The sequence below is a fragment of the Caloenas nicobarica genome, chromosome 23, assembly GCF_036013445.1.
Source record: "Caloenas nicobarica isolate bCalNic1 chromosome 23, bCalNic1.hap1, whole genome shotgun sequence".
NCBI lineage: Eukaryota > Metazoa > Chordata > Aves > Columbiformes > Columbidae > Caloenas > Caloenas nicobarica.
The window spans coordinates 2,064,685-2,077,140 of NC_088267.1; the positions used below are offsets into that span (position 1 = coordinate 2,064,685).

General features: G+C 48.9%; 1 protein-coding gene across 1 annotated transcript; it reads left to right on the forward strand.

Moving 5' to 3' along the window:
• The first annotated feature begins 6,351 nt into the window (after positions 1 to 6,351).
• On the forward strand, positions 6,352 to 12,165 carry EDN2 (endothelin 2). The gene is made up of 5 exons (XM_065650679.1): positions 6,352 to 6,534; positions 6,862 to 7,006; positions 8,185 to 8,304; positions 9,278 to 9,382; positions 10,146 to 12,165. Exons 1-5 carry the CDS (start codon positions 6,471 to 6,473, stop codon positions 10,255 to 10,257), a joined length of 546 nt encoding a protein of 181 aa, XP_065506751.1. The 5' UTR covers positions 6,352 to 6,470; the 3' UTR covers positions 10,258 to 12,165.
• Positions 12,166 to 12,456: the final 291 nt, after the last annotated feature.

The following is a 12,456-nucleotide window of genomic DNA, read 5'->3' on the forward strand; positions in this document are numbered from 1 at the left end:
TCCATTACAGTTTTGGGGCCCTGAGTAAAGACAATGCAATCAATTCAATCATTTTGCAACAAATTGCAAGACTGAGAGCTGAAATAATTTTACTGAATGTAACAAACTGATTCAAAAGTTCTGGACTTTGGTTTTTACTCTACCCTTAATCTGGGGGGAAAACGAATACTCTCTGTCCAAATTGTTCAGTGGTCCAGCATCTGCTCTTCTGACTGGAAAACCATCGTAAACTCTTCAGATACTGTCATGGATTTGTACATTGTTCAGAACAATGGGAACTGTCCTCTAGGTGGCACAAATCAATACATCAATACATCAATAAACCGTATCAATAATTAATAATTAACCACATGTACATGTGCTGAGGTTTAAAGGGCATACACCTGCATATTTGTTTTCCTTGGATTTCTTCGAACTGTATTTAACTTCTGCGTTATTCTCTGTAGGAATTTCTGTCTCTGACCGATCCTTGCGGCTTACTTACCCCAGTACTTACCACACATATCTCTCCTAAAATAACAACCTAGAAAGACAGATCTAGAATGAGCAGAAGCTGCTGGCCAGATAAAAAGCAGTCGATTATAGGGGACTTTAAGATCATCTGCTGGTATCTGAGCTGGATACCAAATGTTGCTGTGTCTGCAATCTGGAACACCTTGGCGTTTGCAGAAAGCAGCTGTTGCAGAAAGGGTATTCGCGCCTGCCCGGGTGGTAGGAACCCCACTGAACTTGTCTCAGCTGGAAATCGTTGTGTTACACAAGCTGTTCTCATGCACTTGCTGCAAAGGATTGGTATCATAAAGCAGTTAGCAATAGAAGACAGCTCCGAGGTGGTGATTAATTGCATTACACCTATTGTAATTATAAATTCCAGGTCACTCATCATTCTGGAAAGCTGAAGGAGTTCAACCATCAGGGTGGAGTAAATGCAGACATCCATATTAAAGTGTTCCAATGAACACCCAACGTACAAGGAATGTCTCCATGGGGCTGTCTAAACACACACTGCGCTTTTCTTTCTTGCCCTTTGGGCACAGAAAATATGTAATCAGACAGGCGCACAGGACAGATCTGGAATTGCCATTCGGTTTAACTCTATTAAAAAAACTTTCTTACCTGCAAATGTTTCCCTTTGGTGCATCTTTTCCATCCACAAAAAGGGGTGAACATGCTTGTCTTCCCAAGTAGTGAGGAAAGAACAGGATGAGTCCACAGCCTTTGAAGTCCTTACATTTTTGAAAGAAAGAATGGCTGGTGCTGAAAATATTCAGCAAATTTCTTGGCGTGGAAGAGTTGCAAGTTTTTGCCAATGCCTCTCTCTACCAGAGCTCCCAGAGCAGTATTGAAGGGTGGCAATGGGAGCACATTGATTATGACTTTAAAATAACAGCTGTAAAATCAGACTAAATCAGGTCTGTGGCCATAACCAGCAGAAGATGTTGAAGAGGACAGTGGACAAGTCTTGCCATAAAGGATCAGGCATCGCCTGCTCCTGCTGGAGGTCTCATCCAGGTCTAATACAATAGGAGAGCCCTGATGCATGAAGTTGAATGTCCCTTCCAAAGCTGCTCACACATCCATATAGTCAGAATATCCCCAGTTTAGCTAGTGCCTTCCTGGATTTAATTTGAACCGGTGTGCTAAAGGCAAATCTTGCCCCAGCTCCTTGCCTTTATTTTACTAAAGGATTAGTTACTTTGCTATAAAATTAATGACACTTATGTAAGAGAGTGATAATCACCTTAGACTACAGACAGCTCAACACATTTCGAAGGTCTCTGAGACATTCAACTCATTTTTCCCCCGAACGCCCTGGGCCAGGCCACCTCTCCCCGTGTCTGCCAGGGACACTGGGTTTCTCTGGGAACTCCTAGAATGGGGAAAACACACAAAGATCTGGAAGCTGGAACCAGAGTAAACAACCCTTCATGGTATATTCAGGCACCGATAACGCAAACCACAGACAAACGTAGAACGGGGGCAAATCTGTTATCAGTAAACCATGCAAACATGCACGTCTTAATGCTTATTTTCTTTAGAGCTGCCATTTCTTGACTGGCTTAGACTCATTAAAGTCCTTTTTGCTGTTTAAAGAGTAATCCCTCAGCCAAGAAGTCCCACTACTCATCTTACTGACAGGAACCTTCATGCAATAAAATAGAAGTGGGAGCCCAGAGTTGGCGCGCTCTGCAGAGAAGCTGACCGAGGTCTTGCAGAGCAAATCTTGGAGAGGTGAGAGCAGCCTGGATTTTCAGTAATAGCCCAATAATGACTGAACACCATCACAACCTGTGAGGATTACCTGGCTATCCCAGTCCCTTCATGGGACTAGTCCCTGTCAAAAGAAAGGAGCTGAAGGGGAATTCAAGAGCTGCTTCAGAAAATGCCTGGCTGCTGCAAGTGAACCTGGGGTTGCTCTCCACAGAACTGACTTTAAGCCAAAATAAGAGAGAGAGTCTGGGATCTGGAGGATGCCCTCATATTGCTCAAATCATTTAGTAGCCTTAAACTTGGTTGAAATTCTCTAAACACCACTGTTTGTGCAAGAACGTGTCTCCTAAGCTCCTTGCCATTCTCAGCACCTTTGAAACTGCAAGGACAATGCTCCACACCGACGCTGTGACTACCCAAAGCCCAGAGATGATCTGCCCCTTTGCGCTTGCAAGTACCCAGACCCTTGTGTGCACCCTTCTTCACAATATGGAATATATTCTTCAGGCAGCCCTGTGCTCAGCCTCCCGGCACCACCACTGAAATTCCTCGGAGTCAGCAGAAAACAATGATTTTTAACAACCGATGTGTTGGTCTGGGGGGGTGGGGAGGTGGGGGGCGACGAATCTCCCAAAGGAAGCTTCACTTGACAATGTCTCTTTCTTATACTTCCTAACAGGGACTCAGTAGGAGATGATCAACTGTGGAAAAATTTTGCTAATGTCCCAGGACAAGAATTATGATTATTTGCTGGGCTTCCATCCACCATGGGGAATTCTGGCTCGTGACATCACCCCATTGTTCCCGCCGGTGCCAAGAACACACTGGGATCCCATCTTCTCAATGGTTAAAGCGCTTTCCTGTTTGCCCGTTCTTTGCTTCCAAACATCGCATTTCATGAATGCTGCACGGGACGTCTCTTTTCTTGAGCTGTTTTGTCCCTTTCGTCATGTCTGCCTGGAACTCTTCACAATGAAGCGAACAATGTATTCCTACAGTCAGAAACAAAAGGGAAAAAATAACTACAGGAGGCAAAGCCCATCTTTGGCATTTAGGACCCTGCGTACGCCTTTGTTCCTTCTTTGGGAGCTGTTGTTTGTGTAGCGCGGACCTGTCCCTCTGCTCCAGCCTGTTGTTTTTCTTGGTGATTTTAATGCGGTGATAAAGCCGGGAGGGTTGGTCCTGGGAAGCGGTGGCCCCTGCTCTTTAGCGGGGGAATGGGGACAGTTGCAGGAGCGCTGGAGCTCCTCTATGTCTAGAAGGTCAAGGAGAACCACCTCTCCCAGTCCCAGTTGAACCTCACAGCCCATAGTAGGAAGAGGGATTGAACATCCAGCCTAAAATAAATAGCTACACTTGAAATCACCATGGTTAGATACCAGAATAATACTCTATGGGGATGGTTGATGCTGAGACAGCTGTTTCAGCCCATGTCTGGATGTTCTTTGCAAGACTAAAGGCAAATCACTCTTTTAAAAGTAATTTTATTTTTTTCACATAGAAATTTTGTAGCTCTGGGCTAAGCTCTCAGAGCAGGGGCAGTTCAAAGCAGCCCTGGTCAATGCAATCCCAACCCCACCGTTTCTCTGCAGGGTTCCTACCTCCCTGCAGCAAACAGAGGCTTTTGTCCACAGTCCCACATCCTTTAAGATCTTCAAAACACTGGTGCCAAACATCCATACATGTGCTAGTCAGGTTTGTGCCTGCTCAACACAGTAGGGTATTTCCTGGAGAAAAAAAAATAGTTCAAACTCCATTCAGTAGGCATATATGAACAAGAGGGTGTAACATTTGTTCCATTTTCTGCAACAGTGTAAATCTCTTGGGATTTATGAGAAATGAAAAAAAAACAAGTGAGAAATCTCAGATGAAAGGTCAGATTTGTAAAGGTGTTTTTGCACCTGGCATTAGAGGCAGATACCAAGCAGATATCTGGGCATTTGTCTTCCAGACACACAATAAGAAACCTTTACAGACAGTTGCGTGTAGCTTCAGGTGCTCATTGGAAATGTAAGCTAAGTGACAAAGCTATGGCCACAAAAGGAGTCTGGTAAAGGAAACAGCTTGAACCTAGATCTCCAAAACCTCAGGTTAACTTGAGACTCTTCTTCCTTCCTGCAGGCATGAGATCTTCATGTGACAAAGTGCTCTGCTGAGCCTTTCAGTAAATGAACCCTGGAAAGCCATATTACTGTGGCTCTGCCTCGTACTTCATGTAAAATGATGTAATTTATTCCCCAGCCTTCCCTCTGTGTGGGTAACTAGGGCTGCGTTACCTTCCCCACGTCGAGGAGATCTTCTTTCACCCTGCAGTGACCAGAATGAGGATTGCAGAAACTGGAGCCAAGGGAGATTTATTATATCATTGAACTGGCATCTGGAATGTCACATCATATCCGAGCTCTGACATAACTCTGGAACTTGGCACAGCTGGAATATGGGCTGTTACAGGTAATGCTGCTGTTGTATTTCCCTGTTTTCTTTAGAATGATTGTTGCATTGGTATAAAGGTTAGAAACTTCCCTCTGCTTGTTTGCCGATCACACTGAAGCTTTATTTTATCAGTTATATCTTTATTTTCTTTCTATTTTAAAATAAAATTTTCACTATTCCTGATTTTGTCTGTCCACATGTCCTCTACCCTGTAATTTTAGCTGCATTCCCATATCTACATTTTTCATCTGCTTTAGCCTCCTGTGCCCCCTCACTTCATCCCCGCACAGTGACTGGAACTATCGACAGTATCTGTGCTCTCTCATGTGCCACCATAGTCAGAGTTGTTTGGTCAATAGAGCAATAACTTCCTCTGAGCATATTTTTCGATTCCACTGTGGGTTTTCCCCTGTGCACATCTTCTGCATGCATTTTGCATCAATAGAGAGGGATTCTCACTGCCGCTTGATCTACATGCATGTTAAACCTCTTGCCATTGCTTGCGGGAATGCAATCACAACCTGTTTTATTTCCAGAGATGCTGTGAGCAGAAGCTATTGCCCAGATGAAAGCAGTTTTCCACACTCTGGCTATTTGCACGTTTTCCTGTTTCTCTTTCCACACCTCATGCACACGTTCCACTTTGCATGAGACCTCACACTGATTCACTATTATTGCCATCATCTTGCATCTGTTCATGACAACAGTGCAATAAAAGCCTAAACTGTCCATTGTAAACAAATAAAAACACACTCCCTTTCCTAAGAAGCCTTTAAAAACGTCTTGACAACGTCAAGTGCAATAGTCTGGCGTCTTCTGAGCCATTTTTGCCTGTGGTCAGAATTAAACACACAAAAAATATCCCAAAGCAGTTTTTACCTGTAAGCTCATTTGGCATGGTGTAGTTTTCCACATCCAAGAGATGAACAGCCCCAGCTCTCTCAGTGTCTCCTCATCACAAAGATGCTCCAGACCCCTCAGCATCTTCGTGTCCCTCCGCTGGACTCTCTCCAGTCATTCCTTGTCCTTCTTAAACTGGGGAGCCCAGAACTGGACCCAGAACTGCAGATGTGGCCTCCCCAGGGCAGAGCAGAGGGGGAGGATTCACCTCCCTGCCCTGCTGCCCACACTCTTCCTCATGTGCCCCTAATTCACCCCTAATTGCACCCCTCATGAACCCCTCCCGCTCCATCTGCCGGCAGCGCCTGCGAACTACCTCCCGCCTCCACCTGCTGCCCCGGGGGCAGAGCAGCCCCCACTCGTGCCCCCCCACGGGCTACAACCCCCGCGCTTCAGAGCAGCGTGCACACGGTGCCTCCCCCGCACGACCCTCCCCACGCCGCATCCACCACCTCCCGGCCACTTTCTCCCCTCACCGTCCCCATCCCCACTCCGCCCTTCCCTGCCCCACGCGTGTTTCGCGCAGCCGGCGGAGCGCCGGGGCTGGGAGCGGTTTGTGGGGTGGGTTTTGCCCGTGGGGGGTGGCGGGGAGGAAGGTCTACCCGGGGGGGGGCCCGGCCCGCCCCGCCAGGCGCCGCCGCCGCCCCCCACGCGTGCCCGCGCCCGGTTGTTTCCCCGCGGCCGCTCCACGCGGCGGGGCGGAGCGGGGCCGTGACGCGGAGCGCCGGGGCTATAAAGCACCTGCCAGGCGCCCGCCGGCTCCAGACGCATCGCGGCGGCTCCGGCTAAAGCAGTGCACGGAGAGCAACGGGAGAGCCAGGAGGGGGGAGGAAAGAAAGGAGGAGGAAAAAAAAAAAAAAAAAAAAGCCCAAACCTTAAAACCAGACGCCTCCAACTCTCTCTCCAGCCGTCCCATCCCCACGACCATGCACAGCCACCCCGCCGGCGTCCTGCTGCTGGTCCTCACCCTCTGCGCCCTCCTGGAAGATGGTGAGCCCCGGGCTGGAGTGGGGCTCGGTGCCCCTGGGGTGCTGCCCTGACGGGGGACCCCTCTGTACCCCCTCAGCTGGGGGACTGGGGTGCCCAGGGTCTGCCCAAAGGCTGGGTGCAGGGACACTACTCTGGGGATCACCTTTGCAGCTGCTGGGGTTCTGCGATCCTTTATGAGCCCGCAGCCTAATTAGCAAGGCTGCACCTCCTGTAAAACTGCCTGCATATCGAAATCGCCGTAATCCTTACCGGAGGTGTGATTGCACAGGTGACACTCCAGCGCTCTGCACCGAGCCTGCAACTCATCCCTTCCTCCTTCTGCTGCAGGTATGGGCCACCCTTCGCTGGAGTCCCAGCTGGCCGCTGCCGGCGCCACGCACCTGAGGACCAAGCGATGTTCCTGCAATAGCTGGCTGGATAAGGAATGCATTTACTTCTGTCATCTGGATATCATCTGGGTCAACACACCTGGGTGAGTGTGAATACAGCTTTTGGCGGGGTGGGGGGTGGATCTGTTGATGAGTGACTGCGCTTTCTGATTGAGGATGGGGTTGGGTTAGAGGGAGGTGAGAAAGGGTCCCAGACCTGTGAGGTCCTTGCAGCACCTGCTCCGGAGAGCGCTGCGAGTCCATCTAGGAAGGGACAAGCTGTGCTTCTGCTCGGGAGTTTCAGTATAACCCACAGGGGAGGGGGGTGAAAGGACAGGGTGCTGCTTTATCGCGGGTTCATCTTTTTCTGAGGTTTGTACCTCTGTGAGCCAAAAGCAACGCTGAGATGTTAGAGCTGCAAGTCAGAAAGTTACTTTAGCCCCTTGCAAACTGCAACCCTGACTGCCAGTATTGTTAATGAGACCGTGGTGGATTGGCACCGAAGTCCTGTGGTTGCCAAGTCCTGCCCTCAAGAATGCTAAAGCAGTTTTCTAAGCAGTTTCAGACCAATGGCCATCACACTGTAGCAAAACACATGTACTCAGGTGTGGTTATAATCGCGCTTGCTAACGTGCAATTACAACTCACTACTTGCTCAGAAAATAGTTGCAGTCACTGCCAATTCTAAACCCTCTGGGAGAGTAGATTGTGATCAAAGATGGAGCGAGAATGTGCTAACAGCTCTGAAAGCATGCTGTGATCAGAAGAACCTGTTATGGCCCCAAGACATCTTGATTTGTACTATGTCCTGTGTGTTAAAACCCATAGCGGGGGGGGGAGGAAAGCCCTGACATCTCTGAGCTTGAGAAACCAGCTGCTGGAGGGGCTGGCGGACTGGGGCAGCCGCGCTCCTCCTGCGCTTTGCCACCCAGGTGAGCTGCCAGCTCGCCCAGCCCACACGGCGACCCTTGCACGGGCACCTGGGCTGCTGCAAGGAGAGAAAATTCCACTTGCAACCCAGCACATACTGGCACAGCAATCTCCCTGGGAGGGGTAGGGTGGGGAAAACAGTAGGTGGGAAAGCAGCTGGAGTTTAAAGCTTACATGTATCAGTGACCTTTTCACCTTATGTCTATAGATGAGTCTTTTTTTTTCTTTTCTTTTTTTTTTTTTTTTTTTTTTCCCACTCTGGCACTGGCTTGGCTGCCTCCCAGGACTGTGTTATAAACGTGTTGGCTAATAAAAAGTTGGTTGCATAGCTGATTTCTTTTGTTTTGAACAGACACACCGCTCCCTATGGCTTGGGAAGCCCGCCAAGGCGGCGCAAGAGATCGCTTGGCAGGTGCGAGTGCTTGCACTCCAGGGACAGCATCTGTGCCACCTTCTGCCAGGCCAAGCCTGGGTAAGTCGGGGGTCCTGGGGGTGTCCCTGGGGGCTGCTCGGTGAGGGTGCCAGCAGACGGGCAAAGCTTAGGAACTGGAGTAACTCTACAGCCTCCCTGGGGATGGCTGCACAGCTCTTTGCAAACAGCTGGAACTTGTCTAGTGGCTTTCATACCCCTCCCAAGAGTCCCTGGCAAAGTGTCACTAGGGTGTTTTTGTTGTACAATAGTCTTTTTACTGGCCGATATGAAGCAATGTTACGTCCATCCCTCCTGCTGGCAGGAGGCTGAGAAGTGCTGGTGGGAAGGGAGGAGCTGGCAGCAGGCTGGGAGAGGGACAAGCAGAGGGTGTGAAGCTTTGGGACACCAGTGTCTCCTGCATGGCTCAGGAGGGCAGGACTGCTGTGAGCTGGCACTCAAAGTCAAATTTTTTTTTTTTTACAGTGAGGGTGGTAAAATACTGACCCAGGTTGCCCAGAGAGGTGGTGGCTGAACCATCCCTGGAGACACCCCAGGCCAGGCTGGACCAGGCTCTGAGCAACCTGAGCTGGTGCAGATGTCCCTGCTCATGGCAGGGGGCACTGGGGGAGATTTGAAGGACCCTTCAACCCAAACTGTTGTGTGATTCTGTAGCCAGCTCTCCTTATAGTGCACATGGGCACAGTTGTCTCACTTTAGCCAGCAGCATAAGAGGAGAGCTTACACTGTGGGGAGCAAAGTCATTGTAGAGATCTGTCCTTAATTTCGTAGCCAGGCAATAGTTAAAAGCCCCAATCATTAAATATGACTGTGAATAGAGCCAGATCTGGCAGAAGAGGAGGATGGCAGTAAAAGTGAGCTATGAATAGCTCTCAAATAGCTGCAATTAACCCTTCAGAAACATGCATTCAGCTGCCTCAGCCTGTCACTGGTGAAGTTAGAGTGACGCTTCTCCTGGAACTTACCGTAGCATGGCTGGATGTCAGCGCTTCATGCGTCTCCTCTTGCCCATTAGGTACCTCTGGAGTCTGAAGCTCCCAGCGAGCTCTGGAGCATCAGTGAAGTCTCTGCAGAACGGTGACGTGAAGCCTTCCCATCGCAGCCTGCTGAGAGCCCTCAGGTGAGCATCGCCGCTCGAACCTGCTCTGAATGTCCCTCAAAAGTACTTTAAACTGTGGTCGTCACTCCAGACTGCAGTTTTGGGGATCTGATCTGACTTCCCCCTCTTGTCTCCCTCTAAATGAATAGACTTGACCATTTCTGCAGTTTGTAAATTTGAAGGCTAACTGTGGAGGGAACCAGGGTTGCTTGTGTCCTTCCAAAACTAGAGGAATATTACATAAAGTGCAATTCTTGATAAGAGTTGAAAGTTCCTCTGATATAGGACAGGCAAATGGGTGATGTACAAGGAAGAGAGGGACAGCATCATGTAGGAAAATGATTCATTGGACAACAACTTTGGACCAAAGGCAATAGCTTTTCTCTCATCGCATCAGTGGGTTGTGAAACTCGCTGCTGGAAGAAACTCTGGACTCCAGGAGTGTAAATGAGTTAAAGGGAGTTGGTGAATTGAAGGAGGGTTGGTCTACTGGTGGCAGTTAAATTGGGTGCAATGGGAACACTTTGAAAGGCAGATCTGGGGAAGCATCACTTGGGTCATGTCCTGCTGCAGGACTCCCTGACTCCTCTGCCACCTGCCAATGGTGGAAAGCGATGTTGGGCTGGATGAATCTCTGCTGTGGCTTAATACAGATGCAGCTAGAAATTCCCCTTCTTCTGTCCCCCAATCTTGATGAGGAGCAGATAAATAGCATAATATAGGCTGTTGCTGAGTAGTAGGAAAATAGACTGGAGAATGAACATCATGTCTCTTCTGTTCACAGGGATCTTGCCATCTCAAGTCTGCGGTTCGGCAAGCGTCAGCACCGTTCTCGGAGGAGCGCACAGCCAACAGTTTTGCCTTGGAAGAAAAACATCTGGAAGAAGAAGAGATAAGAAGCAGGTGCATACAGAGTTCAGCAGAAGAATCTGGAGTCCTGTGGGTGCCACTAACTCCACTGTCGGTAGTTAGAGCTGAAGGAAAGGCCATGAGTGGAAGGGGGAAGAAGTGGAAGTCTCCATGCTCCTGTTGTGTGAACCAGTACTGCATGCACTCCAGAGGCTGTTGTAAAGGGAAAACGGTCTCTATATACAGTCATAGATGTGTCGTGGAGCTGAATTGTGCCTTTTTGGATCAGGCAAGGGTCTTGCCAGAGGAATATGAGCTTAACTCTGCACTGGAGTCCTAGGCAGAGGGTCAGCCCGCGCTGGGCGGTTGAATCGCTGACAAAGCAGATGGTTCTGAGCAGTTCTGGACCCGGCAGCACTGAGCCCGTGTCGCTGGTCTGGTCTCCTCCGCCTCTGAGCTGTGTTTGAGCGCGGCTCCAGCCTGGCCCCGTTCAGAGGTGGTTTGGCTGGTGGTTGCAGATGGGGGATAAGCTGCCTCCAGCACGAGCCCGCCTTTGCACTCTTCTGTCGTACGTGTCAGACAGTGCGATGTGCGTATCCCATGGTAAAACAGCTCCCAATTTTTATTAAAAGATATATCTATCATCTAGAAGCCTGAAAGCCAACTGAGTGGTCAGTGGCCCTCTTTGGCTGAGAAACTCACTGAAGGGCTCTTGTTTAGGTGGAGGAGAGCTTGCTGACACTGGGGCTTGCACCAAATCCAAGCACGTCCCTGCCAGCAGGCACAGCAGCGGGGGGGACACGGGCTGGAGCTGTATTTCTGCAGGACCCCCTGCACACAGCCCCAGGTACCCCGGGGGGGGACCCCGCAGGGTCCGAGGCAGAGCTGAGCTGCTAGTCTGGATGAGTTCAGTGCTGTGGATCTGTCTCATCTCCTTGGACATCCCCTTAGCAGGGCAGAGTGCTTCCAGCTCTTAGCCTAACAGCCCAGCTTGCTTTCAACTCTGCCTGAAAGGAAAGGCAAGGGGCGGAGAAGATGGGTGGTGGGGAAATAGCGCACAAAGGCTTGCTTGCCGCTTTGCTTAGATCAGGTCTCTGAGTTGGGCTCTATAGTCAATAAATGACCGGTATATGGATAGTGCGTCACTAGGAGGAGTGTGACCTTAACAGAGAATGCGTTAGGCAAGGGCCAGCCAGTTGGGATTGGTGTGGAGTAAAGGATCGTGAAGAAGAGAGCACAGAGCTGTCTGCACAGCTTTGGAAGAAAAGCTTGGATTGGCACCCATGCCAGAATCACGGCTGCTTCCCCAGGCCTGGACCAACAAGAGGGAAGGAATAATCTGGAAAAAACACTGAGCCCAGACCTAGAAACCAGTCTTGTAGGCAAACACAATTGCAGGGCTCCGGAGTTATATCACAAATACACTTCTGTTTGCCTGGGCAGATTAACTTCTGTTATAAATCGTGGCTGCAGCTGTCATCTGGTTTGTGCAGATAAATAATTGCTCTCTTGGAACCACTGTTGGGTCCCTCTTGCTGCCCAATCCAGTATTACACATAAGCATTTGATAAGGGCTGCTTGAAGTCGGTGGTGGACCAAAATCTGTGGCTGTTGCAAGTTTAGTTCCATTGGACATACAAAATACTTCCTTGGTTCTGCTTTAAGTCCTAGAGAGAGGAAAAATGAGACCAATTGATTGTATCGTAAATGAAACAGCAGACTAATCATTTGGTCCCCAAAGCTGCAGAGAAACTTTTTTATGTTTGACCTTCTGAAGGTTTGAGTCATTCTAAAAAAAAAAAAAAACCTGAAAGGGTTGTTCCAGAGGAAACTTTGCACATGGTTTAATGTGAGCCTGTTAATTTAAAGTAAAACTACTCCTGTAAAGTACTATGTATATCTCCTTCTGTATATAATGTCTCATCTTTAAGTGACTTGTTGCACACATGCCATATGTAGCATACTGAAATCTGTATATTTATTTAAATCTATTGATTTTTTTTTTTTTTAGACAGCAATTTGTGAAATTTAATTTGTAATAAATAATGACAAAATCAGCAACTTTTTTCTTTCTTATTTGATGGCTGGGTGGGCGTCGATGAAGGGTAAGAAACCCAAATGGCCAAAGGCACTGTGAAAGTGAGTGGGACTGCAAAGCCGGCTGAGCACGGGGAGGCTGCGCGGTCTTGTGAACAGTCCTGAGCAAATTTCTGTTCGAAGTGAATCCATCTAGCTGACTTAAACAT

Excerpts from the sequence above, each read along its gene's own strand:
- EDN2 (XM_065650679.1), top strand. The coding sequence starts at position 6,471 with ATGCACAGCCACCCCGCCGGCGTCCTGCTGCTGGTCCTCACCCTCTGC. Across the intron at positions 7,007-8,184 it reads ATCTGGGTCAACACACCTGG|ACACACCGCTCCCTATGGCT; the intron begins GTGAGTGTGAAT and ends TGTTTTGAACAG. Across the intron at positions 9,383-10,145 it reads AGCCTGCTGAGAGCCCTCAG|GGATCTTGCCATCTCAAGTC; the intron begins GTGAGCATCGCC and ends TTCTGTTCACAG.